The sequence below is a fragment of the Heterodontus francisci genome, chromosome 2 (assembly GCF_036365525.1).
Source record: "Heterodontus francisci isolate sHetFra1 chromosome 2, sHetFra1.hap1, whole genome shotgun sequence".
Lineage (NCBI taxonomy): Eukaryota > Metazoa > Chordata > Chondrichthyes > Heterodontiformes > Heterodontidae > Heterodontus > Heterodontus francisci.
Window position 1 is genome coordinate 16161256 of NC_090372.1, and position 24204 is coordinate 16185459.

General features: G+C 44.6%; 1 protein-coding gene across 6 annotated transcripts in view; it reads right to left on the bottom strand.

Annotated features, from left to right (window-relative positions):
• fyco1a (FYVE and coiled-coil domain autophagy adaptor 1a) overlaps positions 1 to 24204 on the bottom strand; it is a 225776-nt gene that overhangs the window by 32427 nt on the left and 169145 nt on the right. For all 6 annotated transcript variants that reach the window (XR_010977255.1, XM_068054938.1, XM_068054896.1 and 3 more), the window contains one exon: positions 989 to 1102. Coding sequence is in view for 5 of the 6 variants with exons in the window: in XM_068054938.1 (XP_067911039.1) it covers positions 989 to 1102 (114 nt within the window). In the remaining variant the exon portion in view is untranslated. The remainder of the gene's footprint in view (positions 1 to 988; positions 1103 to 24204) is intronic.

A 24204-nucleotide genomic window follows, 5' to 3' on the forward strand; every position in this document is an offset into this window, starting at 1 on the left:
GCTAGTAATCTTGTGAAGGTGGAGGAGTTCCTGCATAGAATGTGCAATTTGAGCCTTAGCTGAGGGCTGAACAGGACTCCACTGGTTCAGCACAAGTGAGCAACTGGGCTGGGAAAGAAATTGGGTTAAGGGTATGAAGATTTTGTTCAGAGCTTCGTAGGTTGCCTTCAGTCTTCCTATGTTCAGCTGAATGCAGTTCTGTCTGATCCTTGACTTCACATTGGACAAATAACCTGGCAGCACTGAGGTGGTCGTGGAGTCAAGAGTGGTGTTGTAGCGTTAGAGCTAGTCTATTTTGCAAATTTATGGAAACTAACCTCACACTCGTGGATCACCGAGGAGGAAGAAGTAAATGAAGAAAGGTAGGGAGACCAAGAATGGAATGTTGGGCTACTCAGGTTGAGATCATGTGGGAGTGGAAAGCAACCTGACGAGGGTAGCCTGACTGAGGTGGAACATGAAAGATATTTAGTGCAGGAGGATGGAATGATTAACTCTGTTAATGATGGAAAGAGGTTGATGAAGACGGACAGTATGCCATGTTTGGTTTTCGACCAGGGCAGTATCAGTGTTGTGGCAGGTCAGAAAATAAAGTGGAGAGGGAATTGCTGGAGAGCTTAGCATAGAACTGGGTGGAAACAACGTGCTTAAGGAACTTGGCAAGGAAGGGAAGGTTTTATTCAGGATGGTTTTAGAAAGGATGTGGCAATAAAAGGTGGTTTTCTCAGTGTGGAGGTCAACAAGACGGCATAACTTCTAATAGAAAAGTAAAGTTAAAATATCATTTAGACTTTACCCAAGGGAGGCATATTCAAATGAGTGTTGGTTCAACAGCTGGAGAAAAAATTTGAAAGAGGGTATGAATATAGGATATGCCAGAGGTTATGACATTTCTTCGAGACTGGGACCAGCTAGATGGAGTGTAATGTTCTGTTCTTGTACATTTCTATGTTCCGATCTAGCTGCAAAACTTTTGAGTGCTACTTACGTAAGTTCTCCACACTTCAACAAATTAATCTCTGCATCTTGCATCGGTTGCGCAGGTGCATCTTCAGGTTGAATTCTTGGTCCATCTGTTGATGCAGTATCACACATGGGACTTCTGAAAGAGAAAATTTGTGTCATTGGACGTGCAACATCTTTAGTCATGCAAACATAAATCAGCATCATTTACAGGGCTGAAAAGGCCATTATTTACAACTGAACGGTCACTCACTTCTGTGTGGCTTATTTCAATATCTAACTGCAAGACATTTGAATCAAAAAGAAGTGTCATACAATATACTGAAGGAAAATGTCAAGAAAAATAGAATTTCGTTTTTGTTTCCACATTCACATCATTTAGCTTGTCCTCCACTTTAATATTCAGTCGTTCAGATTTCATTATTGTCTTCATTTGTTGAGCTTCAGCTGCTTTGTAACCAGTGGCAAATGCACATCCATCATAATGTTTAAATCTAGTGGAGACAATTATTTTGAATTTTGTCTTTCCGATGAGACGTTAAACCGAGGCCCTGTTTGCGCTCTCAGGTGATGTGAAGGATTCAATGACACTATTCTGAAGAAGAGCAGGGGAGTCCACTCCAGCATTCTGATCAGCATTTATCTCTTAAACAAAATCTCAAAAAAGATTATCCAGCCATTATCACATTGCTGTATGTGCTATATTGGTGTGCACATTTCCTGTCATGTTTCCTACATTACAACAGTGACTGCATTTCAAAAGTACTTCACTGGCTGTAACACATATTTTGATCTTCTGAGGTCGTGAAAGGCGCTATATATATGCAAGTTCTTTTATTGTGTAGTGATCATTACCTCTGCCGTCCCTCAAGGATCTATCCTTGGCATCCTCCTTCTTCTCATCTACATGTACATTTTTACAGTTCTACCTCAACACCACCTCTCTCAACTCCTCCCTGCTGCTTATCTGACATCCAGTACTGGAAGAGCAGAAATATCCTCCAATTAAATACTAGGAAGAGTGAAGCCATTTTCTTTCAGTCTCCACTCTAAACTCTGTTCCCTAGCTACCGACTCCATCACTCCCTGGAAACAGTCTAAGCCTAAACCAGACTGTTCGCAACCTCGGTGTCATATTTGACCCCAAGATGAACACATATTCATGCCATCACTAAAATCACCTATTTCCACCTCTGTAACATTGCCCGGTTTCATCCCTATCTCAGTTGACCTGCTGCTGAAACCTTCATTCATGCCTTTGTTACCTCTAGACTTGACTACTCCAAGGCACTCCTGGCTGGACTCCCACATTTTACTCTCCATAAACTTGAGGTCATCTAAAACTCTGCTGCCCGTCTCCTAACTCACACCAAGTCCCGTTCCCCTATCACCCCTGTGCTCGCTGACCTACATTGGCTTCCGTTAAGCAATGTCTTGATTTTAAAATTCTCATCCTTGTTTTCAAATCTCTCATTGCCTCACCCTGCTTGTCTCTGTAATCTCCTCCAGCCCCACAACTCTCTGAGATATCTGCGCTCCACTAATTCTGACCGCTTGAACATCCCTGATTTTAATCACCCCTCCATTGGTAGCCATGCTTTCAGTTACCTAGACCCTAAGCTCTGGAATACCCTCCCTATACCTCTCCGTCTCTCTGCCTCACTTTCCTCCTTTAAGACACTCCTTAAAACCTACCTCTGACCAAGCTTTTGGTCATCTGCTCTAATATCGCCTTGGTGTCATATTTTGTTTTATAATGGTCCTGTGAAGTGCCTTGGGATGTTTTATTACATGAAAGGAACTATATAAATATAAGTTGCTGTTATAGTATATGAATGTTGGGAGTGTAACCTGACACAGTGCTGCCCCCTAGTGTTTGTGCTTTCTAGCAGCTGTGTGGCACTAATGTTAGCTAAATCAAAAACAGGAAATGTTAGAAACACTCAGCAACTCAGTCAGTATTTGCATGTAGAAAAAATGTGTTTCACTGACAGTTCGCTACGATTCTGGTGGCCCATGAATGTAAGTTAGCCTTGTCCAGGGCACCAAGCAGTCCTGGGTAGGGGTGGAAGGGGCAGTGGGCAATAGAGTAAACAAGAAAATCATGTGATACCCAGCAGGCATTCAGTAATGCACAATAAACCCAAGAATAGCAGCAACAAGACATTGTATGCTATAATCTCCTTCCCATTGGCAATAAAATGTAAAGCAGCCTGGAAAGGGAAGGTGAAGAACCAGTTGTTGTGGTCCATGCTGGGACCAAAAGCATAGGAAGGAACAGGCAGAAGGTTTTGCTAAGAGATTATCAGGAGCTAGGAGCTAAATTAAAAAGAACCTCAGGGTAGTAGTCTCAGGATTATTATCCGAGCCACATGCTAACTGACATAGCGACAAACATTACTTAAAAATTGGTGTTGGAAAGAGATATTCTATTTCATGGGCACCAGTATTTGGGCAGGAAAAAACTGTGCTACCGGAAAGGGATTGGAGCCAAGGTCATAGCAGCAGGACAAATAAGACTGTAAAAAGGGTGGCGGGAAGGTTGTTGGGGATAATGCTCAGGCAGAAATATTAATGAGAGATAACAAAAGAGGCTAAAAATTTGTCTGTTCCCATTTTCGGTCTTGGGGAATTGCAATTTGTGAACTGCCCATGCCTGGTCCTACAGAGGCAGGCAACACGTTCAGCTGAGCACGACCTGTGCTGCTGGCTGGCTGAACACTCAATGGAGGGCTTAGCTGTGTGTGAGGCTAGCATGTGTTTCAGCTAGCCTCCAGCTCTTATAAGGCACCTGCCTCTCTTAAAAGGAAGCTGCATTTATTAAAAGGAAGCTATTGCTGACTGCCTGAACTGGAACTGGTTACAGGTGGAAGCAAAAAATAAAGCATTAGGAAAGAGAGAGGGCTCCCAGATTCAGAGATGCAGTTCTGGAAGCCTTAGTGATGGAGGTCAACAGGAAGAGAGAGACCATGTTTCCGCAGGAGGCCAAGAGGTCATCAAGGAACCCCCTTTGAAGGGAATGGGAGTAGGTGGCCAAGGAGCAGTGCCACAAGAAATTCAATTATCTCACACGGGTGGTCAAGATTAATGAATGCATCCTCAAAGGACATCTCATATCCACCTCTCACACTGTTCAACGCACCACTTCCCCACTGCTCACCCATCAGCGGTATCTAGCAGGCAGGACTCTGGCCTAACATTCAGATGCTCCACCTTGCCCGAACACAATTTCCAATGATGCAAGTATCACATGAACTCTCATAGCCTCCACATATCTCCAGTTATTCAGCTACGGCAGGAACCTCAACCAAACATAGTGCTAACATATTCTTCCCCCTCTCTTGCAGGACAAGGTGGCACACAATCGAATGGAGCAGAGCAGAACTGGCAGGGGACAGGCACGGCTGCATTACCTAAGCCCTACGGAGGAGACAGTGCTCCGCATCACTGGGCCGGCTGCGACAGAGCGTGCTGCATCAGGTGTTGCTGAGAACATTGAAGATGACGGTATGTTCCTGCCTTATGCCCCTACTCAAATCACACCCTCATCCTGCTAACTGGCATGAAGTGCAGCTGCTGATGGTGTGGCCGCTGTCTCAATTTCCACTGCAGTGCAGGTGGAAGCCACCCAACCTCTCAGTGCTGCAGTGGAAGCTCTGATGGAGGTCATGAGATTCATGTTTCCTACCATGCAGGCTCAGACTACTGCCATTATGGCTGCGGATGTTAGTGCTAAAAGGGGCATGCAGGGTTTTGTGACAGTCCAGCAATCTGTCCTCCTACAGATTACTAGGATTTGCTCAGAAGCTGTCCCTGGTGAGTGGCAGTGGCTCTGCGGAGCACAAACTTCTTGTCCTCTCTCAGGAAGACAGCAGTCATGCTCTCATATCTGCCACTCTGCCAATGCCCATGCTGCAGCCTCTCAGCCAGCCAGCCTGCTGCCGCCCATGTCGAGGTGGTGCAGTCTGAAGCTGGGCCGTCAAGGCCTACAGCTATTCGAGGGCATTATGGAAGACCACCTGCAGTCTCCCCCAGTGAATGACGGCAGCTGTCCACCAGCCATGCTGCAGCCATTGGGGTAGAGCTGCTTGGGAGCACTAGGCCAGGCGAAGGCATCTGCAAGACAGGCAATAAGGGAAGGCACAAGGCACAAGGGTGAATAGTTCATGAATGTCTGTTTAATTGGATGTGTTGTTGGATAAAGACATTATGGAAAAATTTTGTTGGTCTCTTTTATTACAGGATCTTGGTCAAGTGGGAGCTGTGATGAGGCATCTCAGATGGATAGGAAGGTGGGAATAGTGGAGCCATGGTGGCGAAGTGATGATCATCTAAGGAAATCTGAGTCTGAATAGGCACTCCTGATCAGCACGTCTAGAACAAAGGGGTCCTGGATGCTTCCTCCCTGTCTCCTCCTTCTGAGATGGCCATTGGATGTTTGGTGGCAATGGCTGTACCTCCTGATAGTGATGTTGTGGAGGACGCAGCAGACCATCACTAACTTGGCTACATGCTCTGCACAGTACTGTAGGACTCCCCCAAATGGTCCAGGACGCAGGTGGTCAGCTCCATGATATTTCTACTGGCAGCATAGCTTTCATTGTACACCCGTTGTCCTCAAATAGCCAGGAGGCAGAGGGCGATTATCAGCAATGCTCCCTCGAGGGTGCACAATTGCTCAGCAACCTGAAATTTCCTGCGTAAGCTGCACACAAGTTGGCCCCTTTAAGTTACTGTGCTTCTGTGGCCATGCAAAAAAACTTAAAGCAGCTGCACACTTAACCAAATTGCATGCACACTCCAAAAAAAAGTAGAGGGAACACTGGTTACCAGCCACGAGTAGGGGGGCATCCCTTGTCTCCGAGCAGCCACCCTCTGGAGCTTCTTGGTGGCCTAAAAATTGTAGGAATGGCAGACTACCTGAGAATGAAGGCATTGCGGCTGCAGCCAGGATAGAGTGCATTCATCAACATAATGGTTTGTGCACGGTCACACACCAACTCCATATTAATGGCTTGGTAGCCCTTGTGGTTCCTGTACCTCTCCCCATTGACATGGGGGCCTGCAGAGCCACATGGCTCCCTGCACCATTGGGAATCCCGCTATCCTGGCAAATCCATGTGCCCAATTATCCTGCTTCTCTCTGCTTAGAGTGTAAACTATGAAATTGCCTTTCCTCACATACAGGGTCTCTGTCACCTTCCAGATGCAATGATAGACAGTGTATTGCGAGATGTTGAGGAGAGCTGGTAAGTGATTTGTGGGTATTTCTTTCTTCCATTTGAGCAGCGGGAGTGGTGAGAGCGCGAGCCTGGGGGCAGCCGGGAAGGTAAGTTGAGCTATAAAGTATTAACCTTGTGATTCGGCGGACGCGGACACGGGGACTGCTGGATAAGTGAATTTATATATTCGGGCAGTGGCTAAACCCGAAACACTACACGTGTAATGTCTCCCACCCATCCTCCTCCTCTAACCAAAAAAAAAAGGACTCTTGTGTGGAGGGTTTGGTAAGGTAAGGTTTTCCTTTATTTTTAAAAAAATCTCTTTTGTCAATGTAGAGCAGAGGGGATGGAAGCTAGGGCAGTTGCATGCTCCTCTTGCAGGATGTGGGAGGTAAGGGTCTCCACTTGTGTCCCTGCTGACTTCACCTGTGAGAAGTGTACCCAACTCCAGCTCCTCACAGACCGCATTAGGGAACTGGAGCTGGATGAACTTTGGATCATTCAGGAGGCTGAGGGGGTGATAGAGAGCAGTTATAGTGAAGTAGTGACACCTAAGTTACAGGATAAAGGTAGCTGGGTGACCGTCAGGGGAGGGAAAGGGAATAGGCGCACAGTGCAGGGATCCCCTGTGGCCGTTCCCCTCAATAATAAGTATACCGTTTTGGATACGGTTGGGGGGGACGACCTCCCAGGGGAAAGCCACAGCGGCCAGGTCTCTGGCACTGAGCCTGGCTCTGTGGCTCAGAAGGGAAGGGGGGAGAATAGGAGAGCGATAGTGATAGGAGATTCAATGGTGAGAGGAACAGACAGGAGATTCTGTGGTCGCGAACGAGACTCCCGGATGGTATGTTGCCTCCTGGGTGCCAGGGTCAGGGATGTCTCGGATCGAGTCTATAGGATTCTTAAGGGGGAGGAGGAGCAGCCAGAAGTCGTGGTACACATCGGTACCAATGACATAGCTAGGAAAAGGGATGAGGACCTGAAAAGCGAATATAGGGAGTTCGGTTGGAAGCTAAAAGGCAGGACGAGCAGAGTAGTAATCTCAGGATTGATACTGGTGCCACGTGCTAGTGAGGCTAGAAACAGAGAGCGAGTGCAGCTGAACACGTGGCTGCAGAGCTGGTGTAGGAGGGAGGGGTTCAGATATGTGGATCATTGGGATACCTTCTGGGGAAGGTGGGACCTGTACAAGAAGGACGGGTTGCATCTGAACTGGAGGGGCACCAATATCCTGGGCGGGAGGTTTGCTAGAGCTCTTCGGGAGGGTTTAAACTAGTTTGGCAGGGGGATGGGAACCGGAGCCACAGATCAGTGGATGGGGTAGCTGTTGAACAGGCAGATACAGAGTGCAGAGCGTCTGTGAGGAAGGTTAGACAGTTGACAGGGCAAAGTTGCAGCCAGTATGATGGGTTGAAGTGTGTCTATTTTAATGCAAGAAGTGTCAGGAATAAGGGTGATGAACTTAGAGCATGGATCAGTACTTGGAGCTACGATGTTGTGGCCATTACGGAGACTTGGATATCACAGGAGCAGGAATGGATGTTGGATATTCCGGGGTTTAGATGTTTCAAAAAAGAATAGGGAGGGAGGTAAAAGAGGTGGGGGAGTGGCATTGCTAATCAGGGATAATATCACAGCTGCAGAAAGGGAGGTCGTCGAGGAGGGTTTGTCTACTGAGTCATTATGGGTGGAAGTCAGAAACAGGAAAGGAGCAGTCACTTTATTGGGAGTTTTCTATAGACCCCCCAATAGTAACAGAGACACAGAGGAACAGATTGGGAGGCAGATTTTGGAAAGGTGCAGAAGTAACAGGGTTGTTGTCATGGGTGACTTCAACTTCCCTAATATTGATTGGAACCTCCTTAGTGCAAATAGTTTGGATGGAGCAGTTTTTGTCAGGTGTATCCAGGAAGGTTTCCTGACTCAATATGGAGATAGGCCGACTAGAGGGGAGGCTATGTTGGATTTGGTGCTTGCCAACGAACCAGGCCAGGTGGGAGAGCATTTCGGTGATAGTGATCACAACTCCCTGACCTTTACTGTAGTCATGGAGAGGGACAGGAGCAGACGGGATGGGAAAATATTTAATTGGGGGAGGGGAAATTACAATGCTATTAGGCAGGAACTGGGGAGCTTAAATTGGGAACAGATGTTCTCAGGGAAATGCACGACAGAAATGTGGAGGTTGTTTAGGGAGCACGTGTTGCGACTGAAAATAGGTTTGTCCCGATGAGGCAAGGAAAGGATGGGAGGGTGAAGGAACCTTGGATGACAAGAGATGTGGAACAGCTAGTCAAGAGGAAGAAGGAAGCTTACTTAAGGTTGAGGAAGCAAGGATCAGACAGGGCTCTAGAGGGTTACAAGGTAGCCAGGAAGGAACTGAAGAATGGACTTAGGAGAGCTAGAAGGGGGTCACGAAAAAGTCTTGGCGGGTAGGATTAAGGAAAATCCCAAGGCGTTCTACACTTATGTGAGGAACAAGAGGATGGCCAGAGTGAGGGTAGGGCCGATCAGGGATAGTGGAGGGAACTTGTGCCTGGAGTCGGAGGAGGTAGGGGAGGGTCCTTAATGAATACTTTGCTTCAGTATTCACTAGTGAGAGGGACCTTGTCGTTTGTGAGGACAGCGTGAAACAGGCTGATATGTTCGAACAGGTTGATGTTAAGAAGGAGGATGTGCTGGAAATTTTGAAAGACATGAGGATAGATAAGTCCCCGGGGCCAGACGGGATATACCCAAGGTTATTATGGGAAGCGAGGGAAGAGATTGCCGCGCCTTTGGCGATGATCTTTGCGTCCTCACTGTCCACTGGAGTAGTACCAGATGATTGGAGGATGGCAAATGTTATTCCCTTGTTCAAGAAAGGGAATAGGGATAACCCTGGGAATTACAGACCAGTCAGTCTTACGTCGGTAGTGGGCAAATTATTGGAGCGGATTCTGAGAGACAGGATTTATGATTATTTGGAAAAGCATAGTTTGATTAGAGATAGTCAGCATGGCTTTGTGAGGGGCAGGTCATGCCTCACAAGCCTTATTGAATTCTTTGAGGATGTGACAAAACACATTGATGAAGGAAGAGCAGTGGATGTGGTGTATATGGATTTTAGCAAGGCGTTTGATAAGGTTCCCCATGGTAGGCTCATTCAGAAAGTAAGGAGGCATGGGATACAGGGAAATTTGGCTGTCTGGATACAGAATTGGCTGGCCCATAGAAGACAGAGGGTGGTAGTAGATGGAAAGTATTCAGCATGGAGCTCGGTGACCAGTGGTGTTCCGCAGGGATCTGGTCTGGGACCTCTGCTCTTTGTGATTTTTATAAATGACTTGAATGAGGAAGTGGAAGGCTGGGTTAGTAAGTTTGCCGATGACACAAAGGTTGCTGGAGTTGTGGATAGTGTGGAGGGCTGTTGTAGGTTGCAACGGGACATTGACAGGATGCAGAGCTGGGCTGAGAAGTGGCAGATGGAGTTCAACCTGGAAAAGTGTGAAGTGATTCATTTTGGAAGGTCGAATTTGAATGCAGAATACAGGCTTAAAGACAGGATTCTTGGTAGTGTGGAGGAACAGAGGGATCTTGGGGTCCACGTCCATAGATCGCTCAAAGTTGCCACCCAAGTTGATAGGGTTGTTAAGAAGACGTATGAGGTGTTGGCTTTCATTAACAGGGGGATTGAGCTTAAGAGCCGCGAGGTTATGCTGCAGCTCTATAAAGCCCTGGTTAGACCACACTTGGAATATTGTGTTCAGTTCTGGTCGCCTCATTATAGGAAGGATGTGGAAGCTTTAGAGAGGGTGCAGAGGAGATTTACCAGGATGCTGCCTGGACTGGAGGGCATGTCTTATGAAGAAAGGTTGAGGGCTTTTCTCATTGGAGCGAAGAAGGATGAGAGGTGACTTGATAGAGGTGTACAAGATGATGAGAGGCATAGATAGAGTGGATAGCCAGAGACTTTTTCCCAGGGCGGATAGGGCTATCACCAGGGGGCATAATTTTAAGGTGATTGGAGGAAGGTTTAGGGGAGATGTCAGAGGTAGGTTCTTTACACAGAGAGTGGTGGGTGCGTGGAATGCACTGCCAGCGGTGGTAGTAGAAGCAGATACATTAGGGACATTTAAGCGACTCTTGGATAGGTACATGGATGATAGTAGAATGAAGGGTATGTAGGTAGTTTGATCTTAGAGTAGGTTAAAGGGTCGGCACAACATCATGGGCCGAAGGGCCTGTACTCTGCTGTACTGTTCTATGTTCACAATGACATTTGCACCCACTTGGAATGTTCTGGTTATGTAGAAGTTTAAAGCAATGGTAACCTTGACAGCCACTGGTAGCTCCTTCCTTGCCATGGTGTGTGACTGCAGGTCCTGTTAAAGGAGGTGGCACAGTTATGTGACAATCTCCTTATTGAATCTGAGGCACCTCAGGCATTGCTCAAGGGTGAGGTGGAGGTCGGAGAAGTGCTCCTTGAAAACTCGTGGCGGGTACGGCCTTCTTTAGCGAACCTCCTTCCTCTTCCCTTTCTGCAGTGCTTCCCCTCTCTGCAGTCTCAGTTCCATTTGTTTGTCATGTTGCAGACTCAGAGGCAGTGCAACTACATTTCCCAAATCCATTGTCGACGAGGTGTGGACAGGTGACTAATTCCTCTGCTTGTCCTGTGTGAGTGCCAACTCACCTCAACACCTTCAAAAATACTCCACAGTACTTCCACAAATTTTGCTACAGCAGATTTAAGTCAAAAGCACCTCACCTGAAAGTTGGAGAGCATATTCAGCTTTGAGTGATTAGCACAGGCATTCACTTAACCTGTGAGGTCCAAGTTTCAAAACCATACATCAAATCAGCCGGAATGGCCGCTGTGAGCACTTTTGGTGCTTTTGACACGTGTATGGCATGCTCGTGCTAACGCCCTTCCCACACTGGGACGCTGTGGCCATCATATGCTGACCTCAGGGATCTACAGCTGCACAATGGAGCTCAATTTCATGGCCAAGAAAAGAGGATGAGATGAAAAAACATAAAAACTGACTGTAAAAGTTTCTATAGGTATGTGAAGAGAAAAAGATTAGTGAAGACAAATGTCAGAAACAAGTGAATTGATTATGGGGAACAAAGAAACGGCTGACCAACTAAACGCATATTCTGGTTCTGTATCACAAAGAAAGATACAAATATCATCCCAGAAATGTTGGGGAACACAGGGTTTAGTGACAGAGAAGAACTGAAGGAAATCAGTATTCATAGAGAAATGGTGTTGGGGAAATTGATGGGATTGAAGGCTGAGAAGTCCTCAGGGCCTGATGGTCTGCATCCCAGAGTACTTAAGGAAGTGGCCCTAGAAATAGTGGATGCACTGGTGGTCATCTTCCAAGATTCTATAGACTCTGGAACAGTTCCTACAGATTGGAGGGTAGCTAATGTAACCCCACTGTTTAAAAAGGGAGATAAAGGGAAATCAGGGAATTATAGACCAGTCAGCCTGACATCGGTGGTGGGGAAAATTCTAGAGTCCATTCTCAAAGAATTTATAGCAGAGCACTTGGAGAACAGTGGTAGAATCGGACAGAGTCAGCATGGATTTACGAAAGGGAAATCATGCTTGACAAATCTACTAGAATGCTTTGAGGATGTAACTAGTAGAGTTGATGAGGGGGAGCCAGTGGATGTGCTTTATTTGGACTTTCAGAAGGCTTTTGACAAAGTCCCACATAAGAGATTAGCGTGTAAAATTAAAGCGCGTGGGATTGGGGGTGGTGTATTGCAATGGATAGAAAATTGGTTGGCAGACAGGAAACAAAGAGTAGGGATAAATGGGTCTTTTTCCAAATGGCAGGCAGTGGCTAGTGGGGTACCGCAGGGATCGGTGTTCGGACCCCAGCTATTCACAATATATATTAATGATTTAGATGAGGGAACTAAATGTAATATCTCCAAATTTGCAGATGACACAAAACTGGGTGGGAGGGTGAGTTGTGAAGAGGGTGCAGAGAGGCTTCAGGGTGATTTGGACAAGTTGAGTGAGTGGGCAAATGCATGGCAGATGCAGTATAATGTGGATAAATGTGAGGTTATCCACTTTGGTAGCAAACACAGGAAGGCAGATTATTATCTGAAGGGCTATAAACAGAGAGAGGGGAATATGCAACAAGACCTGGGTGTTCTCGTACACCAGTCGCTGAAAGTAAGCATGCAGATCCAACAGGCGGTAAAAAAGGCAAATGGTATGTTGGCCTTCATAGCGAGAGGATTCGAGTTGAGGAGCAGGGATGTCTTGTTGCAATTATACAAGGCCTTGGTGAGCCCACACCTGGAATATTCTGTGCAGTTGTGGTCTCCTTATCTGAGGAAGGATGTTCTTGCTATAGAGGGAGTGCAGCGAAGGTTTACCAGACATATCTGGGATGGCGGGACTGACGTATGAGGAGAGATTGAGTCAGTTAGGATTATATTCGCTGGAGTTCAGAAGTGTGAGGGGCGAATCTCACAGAAACCTATAAAATTCTAACAGGACTTTACAGGGTAGATGCAGGAATGATGTTCCCGATGGTGGGGGAGTCCAGAACCAGGGGTCATAGTCTAAGGATACGGGGTAAACCTTTCAGGTGAGGTGAGGAGAAATTTCTTCACCCAGAGAGTGGTGAACCTGTGAAATTCGCTACCATAGAAAGCAGTTGAGGCCAAAACAGTGAATGTTTTCAAGAAGGAGTTAGAGATAGCTCTTGGGGCGAAAGGGATCAAAGGATATGGGGTGAAAGCTGGTACACGTTACTGAGTTGGATGATCAGCCATGATCATAATGAATGGCGGAGCAAGCTCGAAGGGCCGAATGGCCTACTCCTGTTCCTATTTTCTATGTTTCTATGAAAGTCCAGATCATAAATAGTGTTAAAGATGATGGCCCAGATTTTGCTGAGAAAAATAACAGCACGTGAATGATGCACGTGAATTATTAATATGCAAATCATCCAGCAATTTTTGGCGAGGAAGGTATACCCTGTGAATTGCGAATCACTGCAAATTACTGATCAATTTGCACTGCTCCACTGTTAGGTTCGTGAAAGTGGCATTTCGCCATTAACCTCTCCGTGATTTTCATCAAGTTCCTGCATTTGTACATTAATTGAGCATTAAACTTGCCACAGAAAGTTAAGTCTAGTCTTGTTATCAGCAAAGTGCCCTTTTAATGATGTGATAATTGTTAATGACTGCAACTCAACTCTCTTACCCAGAAAGTGAACAATAATAAGTATGGAGTTTCATTCCTTCAGGTTGTGAGATTTTAAAAATGTCAAATTTAAATTTTTTACGTTATATTCATTTCTGTGTCTTTTTTTCTCTCTTGCTAGAACCAATCTTTCTTTCCCTCTCTCTGTACCTCTATCTGTAGCTGATTTGAAATTGAATTCACACCCTCTAATTCACCCTCCTCTCAGTCCTTCCCATGTTATTTCTCAACCTTTAATCTTACTAGTTAGGGTGGTCCCAAATGGTTAGTTGCCCTCACTATGCTATTATCAGTTCACACTTGAAGCAACTTTACGGGCAACATTTTTCAGTTCCTAAATGTGCAGTGTAATTTGCCCCGTTCCATCAATATTTGGCAAATATAAATACTTCAGGTTCAGAAAAAAAATACAGGAAATAATTATAAAATGACTGGTAAAAATACTTGTTGTTCATCAGACCAGTTGTAATGTGGTAAGTTAAAAGGTGTGAGAAAAACAGCATCAGGGTAAAAGGGCAGGGTGGGGTCTGTTGCCCAAATGAGAGTTTTACACACAAATATATATAGCATAAGGAATACAACAAGTGAATTAGAGGTGCAAATTCAGCTTAAATGGTATGATGTAGTGACCATCACTGAGACCTGGCTGCAAGCAGGCCATAATAAAAACAAAAAATGCTAGAAATACTCAGCAGTTCAGGCAGCATCTGTGGAGAGAAAAACAGAGTTAACATTTCAGGTCTGTGTGACCTTTATTTAATATTTCCAGCATTTTCTGCTTTTGTTTCAGATTTCCAGTTTTCACAGTATTTTGCTTTTGTACAAGCTAGCCATTACTGGCAAATATCCCAAATTATAAGGTCTTTAGAAAGGACAAGAAAATTGGAAATGGGGGAACGCTATTGATAAAATAAACTATTAAAAGCGTGAGAAAGAGAGGTTATCAGGAAGGGTGTGCCGGCAGTGCAACTGTCTGGGGAGAATGATGAATAGAAAAATGCCCGATTTTGCTGGGAGTTGTCTTCAACTCTCTCAATAGTAGTGATGAAGTAACAGGATGCATAGATGCAGAGATCAAATAAGCTTGATACAAAAGCAGAGTGGTTATAATAGGAAACTCTAATTTTCACACAGATTCCAAACACCACAATGGCTTGAGCCCCAAAGTCAGCAAAATTCTTGAGTGTATTCAAGACAGTTTTCTGGAACAATATGTTTTAGAACCAACATGGGGGCAGGCCATACTAGATTTAGTGATGAGTAATGAGCCAGAACCAAGACAGCACGGAGTGGGCTTCGCCATCAGAAACTCTTTTCTCAGCATGATAGAACCACCCTCAAATGGCTCGGAAAGCATACTGTCTATCCGACTGTTCACTGCCTCTGGTCTAGTACACCTACTCAGCATCTATGCTCCAACACTCTGCTCCCCACCTGAAGCTAAAGACCAGTTCTATGAGGAATTCCATAATATCATTAGTAGCATCCCCAACAGCAAACACCTATTCCTGCTGGGGGACTTTAATGCCAGGGTTGGGGCCGACCATGACTCATGGCCCTCCTGCCTTGGGCGCTATGGCGTTGGCAGGATGAATGAGAATTGACAGAGACTGCTTGAGTTGTGTACCTATCATAACCTCTGCATCACCAACTCATTCTTTCACACTAAACCCTGTCACCAGGTTTCTTGGAGGCACCCAAGATCACGTCGTTGGCACCAGCTGGATCTCATCGTCACAAGGCGAACCTTTTTAAACAATGTTCAAATCACACGCAGCTTCCATAGTGTGGACTGCGACACCGACCACTCCCTGGTGTGCAGCAAGGTTAGCCTCAAACCAAAGAAGCTGCATCACTCCAAGCAGAAGGGCCGCCCGCGCATCAACACTAGCAGAATTTCGCATCCACAGCTGTCACGCAAGTTTCTAAATTCAATTGAAAAAGCCCTCCAAAACACTCCCACAGGGGATGCAGAGACCAAGTGGGCCCACATTAGAGACGCCATCTATGACTCAGCAATGACCACCTATGGAAATTGTGTGAAGCAGAATGCAGACTGGTTCCAATCTCACATTGAAGAGCTGGAACCTGTCATAGCCGTTAAGTGCATTGCACTGCTGAACTACAAGAAAGTGCCCAGCGAGTTAACATCCGTAGCACTTAAAGCAGCCAGAAGCGCTGCACAAAGAAGCAAATGACTACTGGCAACACCTATGCAGTCATATTCAACTGGCCTCTGACACAGGAAATATCAGAGGGATGTGTGATGGCATTAAGAGAGCTTTTGGGACAACCATCAGGAAGATTGCCCCCCTCAAATCTAAATCAGGGGACACAATCACTGACCAACGCAAGCAAATGGACCGCTGGGTTGAGCACTACCTAGAACTGTACTCCAGGGAAAATGTTGTCACTGAGACGCCCTCAATGCAACCCTGTCTCTGCCAGTCATGGATGAGCTGGACGTACAGCCAACAAAATCGGAACTCAGTGATGCCCTTGATTCTCTAGCCAGCGGAAAAGCCCCTGGGAAGGACGGCATTAACCCTGAAATCATCAAGAGTGCTAAGCCTGCTATACTTTCAGCTCTGCACGAACTGCTTTGCCTGTGCTGGGATGAGGGAGCAGTACCACAGGACATGCGCGATGCCAATATCATCACCCTCTATAAGAACAAGGGTGACCGTGGTGACTGCAACAACTAACGTGGAATCTCCCTGCTCAGCATAGTGGGTAAAGTCTTTTTTCGTGTCGCTTTAAACAGGCTCCAAAAGCTGGCTGAGCGGGTCTATCCTGAGGCACAGTGTGGCTTTCGAGCAGAGAGATCCATCATTGACATGCTGTTCTCCCTTCGCCAGCTACAGGAGAAATGCCATGAACAACAGATGCCCCTCTATGTTGCTTTCATTGATCTCACCAAAGCCTTTGACCTCGTCAGCAGAAGTGGTCTCTTCAGAATACTAGAAAAGATTGGATGCCCACCAAAGCTACTAAGCATCATCACCTCATTCCATTACAATATGAAAGGCACAATTCAGCATAGCGACGCCTCATCAGACCCCTTTCCAATCCTGAGCGGCGTGAAACAGGGCTGTGTTCTTGCACCTACACTGTTTGGGATCTTCTTCTCCTTGCTGCTCTCACATGCATTTAAGTCCTCAGAAGAAGGAATTTTCCTCCACACAAGATCAGGTGGCAAGTTGTTCAACCTTGCCCGTCTAAAAGCGAAGACCAAAGTACGGAAAGTCCTCATCAGGGAACTCCTCTTTGCTGACGATGCTGCATTAACATCTCACACTGAAGAGTGTCTGCAGAGACTCATCGACAGGTTTGCGGCTGCCTGCAATGAATTTGGCCTAACCATCAGCCTCAAGAAAATGAACATCATGGGACAGGATGTCAGAAATGCCCCATCTATCATTATCGGCGACCACACTCTCGAAGTGGTTCAAGAGTTCACCTACCTAGGCTCAACTATCACCAGTAACCTGTCTCTCGATGCAGAATTAATCAAGCGCATGGGAAAGGCTTCCTCTGCTATGACCAGACTGGCCAAGAGAGTGTGGGAAAATGGCGTACTGACACAGAACACAAAAGTTCAAGTGTATCAAGCCTGTGTCCTCAGTACCTTGCTCTACAGCAGCGAGGCCTGGACAACGTATGTCAGCCAAGAGCGATGTCTCAATTCATTCCATCTTCGCTCCCTCCGGAGAATCCTTGGCATCAGGTGGCAGGACCGTACTACCAACACAGAAGTCCTCGAGGCGGCCAACATCCCCAGCATATACACCCTACTTCGCCAGCGGCGCCTGAGATGGCTTGGCCATGTGAGCCGCATGGAAGATGGCAGGATCCCCAAGGACACATTGTACTGCGAGCTCGTCACTGGTACCAGACCCACCGGCCGTCCATGGCTCCGCTTTAAAGACGTCTGCAAACGCGACATGAAGTCCTGTGACATTGATCACAAGCCGTGGGAGTCTGTTGCCAGCGATCACCAGAGCTGGCGGGCAACCATAAAGGCAGGGCTAAAGCATGGCGAGTCGAAGAGACTTAGCAGTTGGCAGGAAAAAAGACAGAAGCGCAAGGACAGAACCAACTGTGTAACAGCCCCGACAACCAATTTTATCTGCAGCACCTGTGGAAGAGTCTGTCACTCTAGAATTGGCCTTTATAGCCACTCCAGGCGCTGCTGCACAAACCACTGACCACCTCCAGGCGCTTACCCATTGTCTCTTGAGACAAGGAGGCAAAAGAAGAAGAAGAATGAGCCAGAATGAATTAACAATCTAATGGTAAGATTGTACTTAGTTACCAGTGACCATGACATGATTGAATGCAATACTAGGTTTCAGAAGGAGAAATGAGAGTCACAAACCAAGGTCTAAAATTTAGGCAAGACTGACTTTGAAAGGATATGGTAGAAACTGACCATGGTAAACAGGGCCATATTCTTAACAGGTAAAACTACAGACGAACAGTGGAAGGTGTTCAAAGAAGTATTTAGTACAAGACCTGATTTGAAATTGAATTCACCCACTCTAATTCACCCTCCTTCTCAGTCCTTCCCCTGTTTATTCTCAATCCTTTAATCTTATTTGTAAGGAAATGCACTGTCCCGTAGGTCACCAAGGTACCAGAAGGATGAGAGCACTACCTATGTAATTATCCAGGTTAGGTGGCACTGTAAATAGCGAAGATGTGTGCAGAAAGTTACAAAGGGGTACTGATTGATAAATTAAATGAGTGGGCAAAACTGGCAGATGGAGTTCAGTGTGGCAAAATGAGAGATCATCCACTTTGGACCTAAGAAAGATACATCAGGGTATTTTCTAAATGGCAGGAAGCTATGGGCTGTCACTAAAATAGACATATAGTACAGAAAATAATCAAAAAGGCGAATGGAATGTTAGCCTTTATCTCAACAGGGCTGAAATACAAAAGGATTGAAGTTATGCTACAGTTATTTAAAACTCTTGTTAGATCGCAACTGGAGTATTGCCTTCATTTCCCAGCAGGGAACCTCAGGATAGATATACTGGCCTTGGAGGGAATGCAGTGTAGATTCATGAGAAAGATAGTGGGGTCAGAAGAGTTAAATTATGAGGACAAGTTGAAAAGAATAGGCTTGTATCTGCTTTAGTATACAAAAGTTTAAGGGGCGATCTAATTGATTTAAGATCTAATTGTTTAAAATGACTAAAGGATTTGACGGAGTCTTTTCTAGTCCTGCACATTCTTATATTCCTAACTAATCTGTGCTCCCCAGTTTGAAGGAAAGCACAATCAAGTTGCAAGGGAGGAATGTGACAGAAAAGGCTGGAGATGGTGAAATGGGTGTGCTAGTCCCGAAACAGAATTTGTAATTTTCCTCCTTTCCTTCCCAATCCTAGTAAAGCACAGACAATGTCAACTCTGATGATGTTCTTTAGGCAGATAAAAGCACAGATACAGGCAGTTGATTATACACTAAGGTCATTCAGAATTTCTCTTATGATTTGATCTTTATATCTTTACAGGAATGGAACAGCAAGCAGATGCTGGACCCTCACAGAATCCAGGAAGCAGCTCACCTAGCACCCTATCACAATTTGAAGTCTTGTAATGCAGCAGTATAGTTAAATTCTACCAGGTTGAGAATGATAAGAGTGTGAAGGGATCATAGAGTTGGATTCAACAAGCATAGGAAACCAACTGCAGAAGGAGGTAGAGGAATGAGCCCTTTGTTGGAGGGGGCAGTGGGTGCTTCCTTCATAATAACCTAAGAAATATGAGCAGATGATTATACACTAAGGTCATTCAGCATTTTATCATTATTTGATCTTTATATCTTTACAGGAATGGAACAGCATTTGGCCCCTCAAGCCTGCTCTGCCATTCAATACGATCATTGCTGATCTACGTCAACTCCACTTTCATGCCAGGTTCCCATATCCCTTCATTCCTTGAGAGATCAAAAATCTATGGATCTCAGTCTTGAATATTCACAACGATGGAGCATTCACAACCCTCTGGGGTAGAGCATTTCAAAGTTTCACATTCCTTTGAGTGAAGAAATTTCTCCTCATCTCAGTCCTAAATGATTGGCACCTCATCCTGAGACTATGCCCTAGTGTTCCAGATTCCCCAGCCAGGGGAAACAACTGCTCAGTGACTACCCTGCCAAGCCCCTTCAGAATCTTGTATGTTTCAATGAGATCATCTCTCCTTCTCGTAAACTGCAGAGAATACTGACCCAATTTACTTAGTCTTTCATCATAGGACAACCCTCTCACCCCAGGGACCAATCTAGTGAACCTTCGCTGTATCGCCTCCAAGGCAAGTATATCCTTCCTTAGGTATAAAGACCAAAACTGTGGACAGTACTCCAGGTGTGGTCTCACCAAAACCCTGTAGAATTGTAGCAAGACGGCCTTATTCTTGTACTCTAATCCCCTTACAGTAAAGGCCAACATGCCATTTGCCTTCCTACTTGCTTGCTAACTTTCTGTGTTCCTTGTACGAGTACACCCAAGTCTCTCTGAACATCAACGTTTATTCTTACTACCAAAGTTAATAACTTCACACTACCTCACATTATAATTCAGCTGCCACCTTGCTGCCCATTCATTTAATCTGTCTAAATCTCTTTGCCTCTTTGTGCACTCCTCTCGGTTTATATTCCCACCTAGCTTTGTATCGTCAGCAAACTTAGATACATTACCCTCTGTCTCTTCATCTAAGTCATTGATATACATTGTAAATAGCAGGGGACCCAGCATTGATCCTTGCAGCACTCCACTAATTACAGTTTGCCAATTTGAAAATGCCCTGTTTATCCTTACTCTCTGCTTCTTGTTCATTAACCAATTCTCCATCCATGCTAATATATTACCCCCAACTCCATGAGCCCTTAGCTTGTGTACTAATCTTTTGTGTGGCCCCTTATCAAATGCATTTTGCAAATCCAAGTATAATACATCTACTGGTTCACCTTTATCTACAGTACTAGATAAATCCTCAAAATCTTGAACAAATTTATCAAACAGGATGTCCCTTTCATAAAACCATATTGACTTTGTCCGATCATATTATGATTTTCTAAATGCATTGTTAAGACTACCTTAATAATAGAATCCAGCATTTTCCCGACAACTGATGTTGGGCTAACTGCCCTGTAAGATCCCTGTTTTCTCTCTTCCCTCCTTTCTTGAATAGTGGACTTACATTTGCTAACTTCCAATCTGCACGAACTATTCTAGAATCTAGGGAATTTTGAAAAATCATACCCAGTGCATCCACTATCTCTTTAGCTACCTCTTTCAGAACCCTTGGATGCAGGCCATCAGGTCCTGGGCATTTGTCAGCTTTTACTTCCTTATGTTTCTCCAATACTTTTCCTCTGCTGATATTAATTACCTTAAGTCCTTCACTCTTATTAGCCCCTTGGTTTCCCCTCTATTTTCCGGTATGTGATTTGTGTCCTCTACTGTGAAGACAGACCCAAAATATTTGTTCAATGGCTCTGCCATTTCCTTATTCCCCATGATAATTTCTCCTATCTCTGCCTCTAAGGGACCAACTTTTACTTTAGCTACTCTCCTTTTTATATACTGGTAAAAGCTCTTACAATCTGTTTTTATATTCCTGGCTAGTTTATTCTCATTCTATTTTTTCCCTTTTTGTTAACTTTTTGGTCATCCTTTGTTGGTTTCTAAAACACTCCCAATTCTCAGGCTTACTATTATTCTTTGCAATATTAGGCTTTTTAAATCCAATACTATCCTGAACTTCCTTAGTAAGCCACTGATGGATCTATTTACAGAGTTTTTGTTTTTTTAATGGAATATTTTTGTTGGGCATTTTGAATTGTCTCTTTAAACGTTTCCTACTGTTTATTCACCACCACTTTATTCACTTTTAGTCTATTTACACAAGCAAACTTAGCCAGCTCTCCTCTCATACCTATGTAATTGGTTAAGTTTAAGATTCTTTTTTGGGACTGGAGTATGTTCCTCTCTAGCATTATATGGAATTTAATTGTATTATGATCACTTCTTCCAGAGGATTGTTTACTAGGAAATTACTAATTAAACCTGCCTCGTTACATAATACTAGATTAAAATAGTTTTATCCCTAGTTGGTTCCACAAAGTATTGTTCTGGAAAACTGTCTCGAAAGTATTCTACAAACTCATCTTTCAAACTACCTTTGCCAATTTGATCTGTCCAGTCTATATGAAGATTAAAGTCCCCCATGATTATTGTACGGCCTTTGTTATAAGCTCCGATCATTTCTTGCTTAATGCTCTGTCCAACTGTAGAACTACTGTTAGGGGACCTATAAACTATTCCCCCCAATGTTTTCTGACCTTTGTTATTCCTAATATCCAACCATACTGATTCTACTTCCTGATCTTCTGAGCCAGGATCCTTTCTTACTACTATCCTTACATATCCTTTACGATCAGGGCTAAAGATATTGTGTACCCTGGAATATTTATTTCCCAAACTTGGCACCTTGCAACCATGTTTATGTAAAGGCAATTAGATCTAAATTATTTATTTCTATTTGTGCTGTTATGAATACTTTGTGCATTCAGATAAAAAGCCTTTAATTATTTTTAACTATTATTCCTTGTATGGACCTTAATTGCTGATGTACTATTACTGTTAAACTCTCTGTCATAAGAACATAATAAATAGGAGTAGGCCATTTGGCCCCTGAAGCCTGCTCTGCTATTCAATAAGATCATGGCTGATCTGATCGTGGCCTTAACTCCACTTTCCTGCTGGCCCCTCAGAACCCTTGACTCCCTTGTAGGTCAAAACTCTGTCTAACTCAGCCTTGAATATATTCAATGACCCAGCCTCCACTGCTCCGTGGGAAACAGATTTCCAAAGATTAACATCCCTCTGAGAGAAGAAATTCCTTCTCATCTCCATCTTAAAAAGGAGAACCTTAATTTTGAAACGGTACCCCCAGTTCTAGATTCCCCCATGAGGGGAAACATCCTCTCAGTATCTAACCTGTCAATCCCCTTCAGAATCTTATGTTTCAATAAGTCCACCTCTCATTTTTCTAAATTCTAATGAATATAGGCCCAACCTTTCCTCATAATACAACCCCTTCTTCCCAGGGATCAGCCTAGTGAACCTTCTCTGAACTGCTTCCAATGAAACTATAACCCTCCTTAAAGTAAGGAGACCAATGCTTAACGCACTGCTCTAGCTGCGGTCTTACTAATGCCATATACTGTTGCAGCATGTCCCTTCCTGTGCCACTCTGCTTGTCTTGAACTAAATCGCTACACTGCTCTATTGCCTCAACTCTTGTCTTCAGATTTTTAAATCCCCCTTCACGTGACCCCTCCATCCCCCTCTTTAGGTTTAAAGCTCTAACCACAGACTTAGTTACATGATTGATCCCAGCCCAATTTAAGTGGAGCCCAGCTCCCTTGTTCCCCAGTTTGGTGTCAGTGTCCCATGAATTGAAGCCTCTTCTTCCCACATCACTCTTTGAACATGCGTTTAACTCTCCACTCTGCTTGACCCTATGCCAATTGGTGCGTGGCTCAGGTAACAATCCAGAGATTGTTGACGTAAATAAATAACATTCATAGACAGTCATTATCTACATTAGTTAACTCTTCAAAAAAATCAACTAGGTTAATCTCCCGAGGTGGTGTCTAGGCACTTGAACCCCCAATTCAATATTCCAATTGTTCTCTCTAGTGGCTCCAGTTGGTACATTAGCCTTGTTATACCACTACTGAGCGATACACAGTGAGTATTGGCAACAATAGTCATGGTCCCTTAGCGGTAGCTCATCAATCCTGGCATTATTTCGAATATTGATACCTGGGATTGCTTGAGTATAAGGAATACAGCGAGCTTCTATTGGCCTATCATTGATAGGTATAATTTTACATAGAATTATATAGAACAGCACAGAAACAGACCATTCGGTCTAACTGGTCCATGACAGTTTATAGAAGCATCGAATAGCACAGTACAGGAGGCCATTCAGCCCATCGAGTCTGTGCTGGTGTTTTTGAAGAGCAATCCAGTTAGTCCCACTGCCACTCTTTTCCATATCCCTGCAACTGTTTCTCCTTTAAGTATTTATCCAATTCCCTTTCAAACCTATCGAATCTATTTCCATCACCCTATAAGACAGTGCATTCTAAATCCTAACCAGTCGTTGAGTAAAAAGGTGTTTCCTCATGTCACCTTCACCTTAATTTTGCCAATCACCTCAAATCTGTGCCCTCTGGCTATCAATCCTTCAGCCATTGGCAACAGTTTCTCTATTTGTTCCGTTTAAATCCTTCAGGATTTTAAACACCTCTATCAAGTCACCTCTTAGTTTTCTCTGTGTTAAGAACAACCCCAGCATCTCCACACAAGCATCCTGTCACCACTCTTCATCCAACCCTATCAGCATAACTTTCTATTCCTTTCTCCATGTGTTTATCTCGCGTTCCCTTCAATGCATCTATGAAATAAAGTGCATTTCTCCAAAGGAGCACAAAGCAGCTCATGGCTCCTATCTAGACTCCCTGAAACTTGTAAGTCTGCAGAAACATGGCTGTTTTCTCTTTGCTGTCTATGGAGACAATATTCATTATCCCCGATGAACAATGCATTTGTAACTGACTGGACACAGTGACTGGACAGCAGATTGGCTGATATAAGCTACATCCGATGTGACACCTTAAAAACCTGCAGTGGTGAAAAAAGTTAAGGCTGGTGTAAGTTTTACGGGAACTCAGAGCATAACTTTGGCAGGGGTTCTGATGGAACTCAATGGAAAATG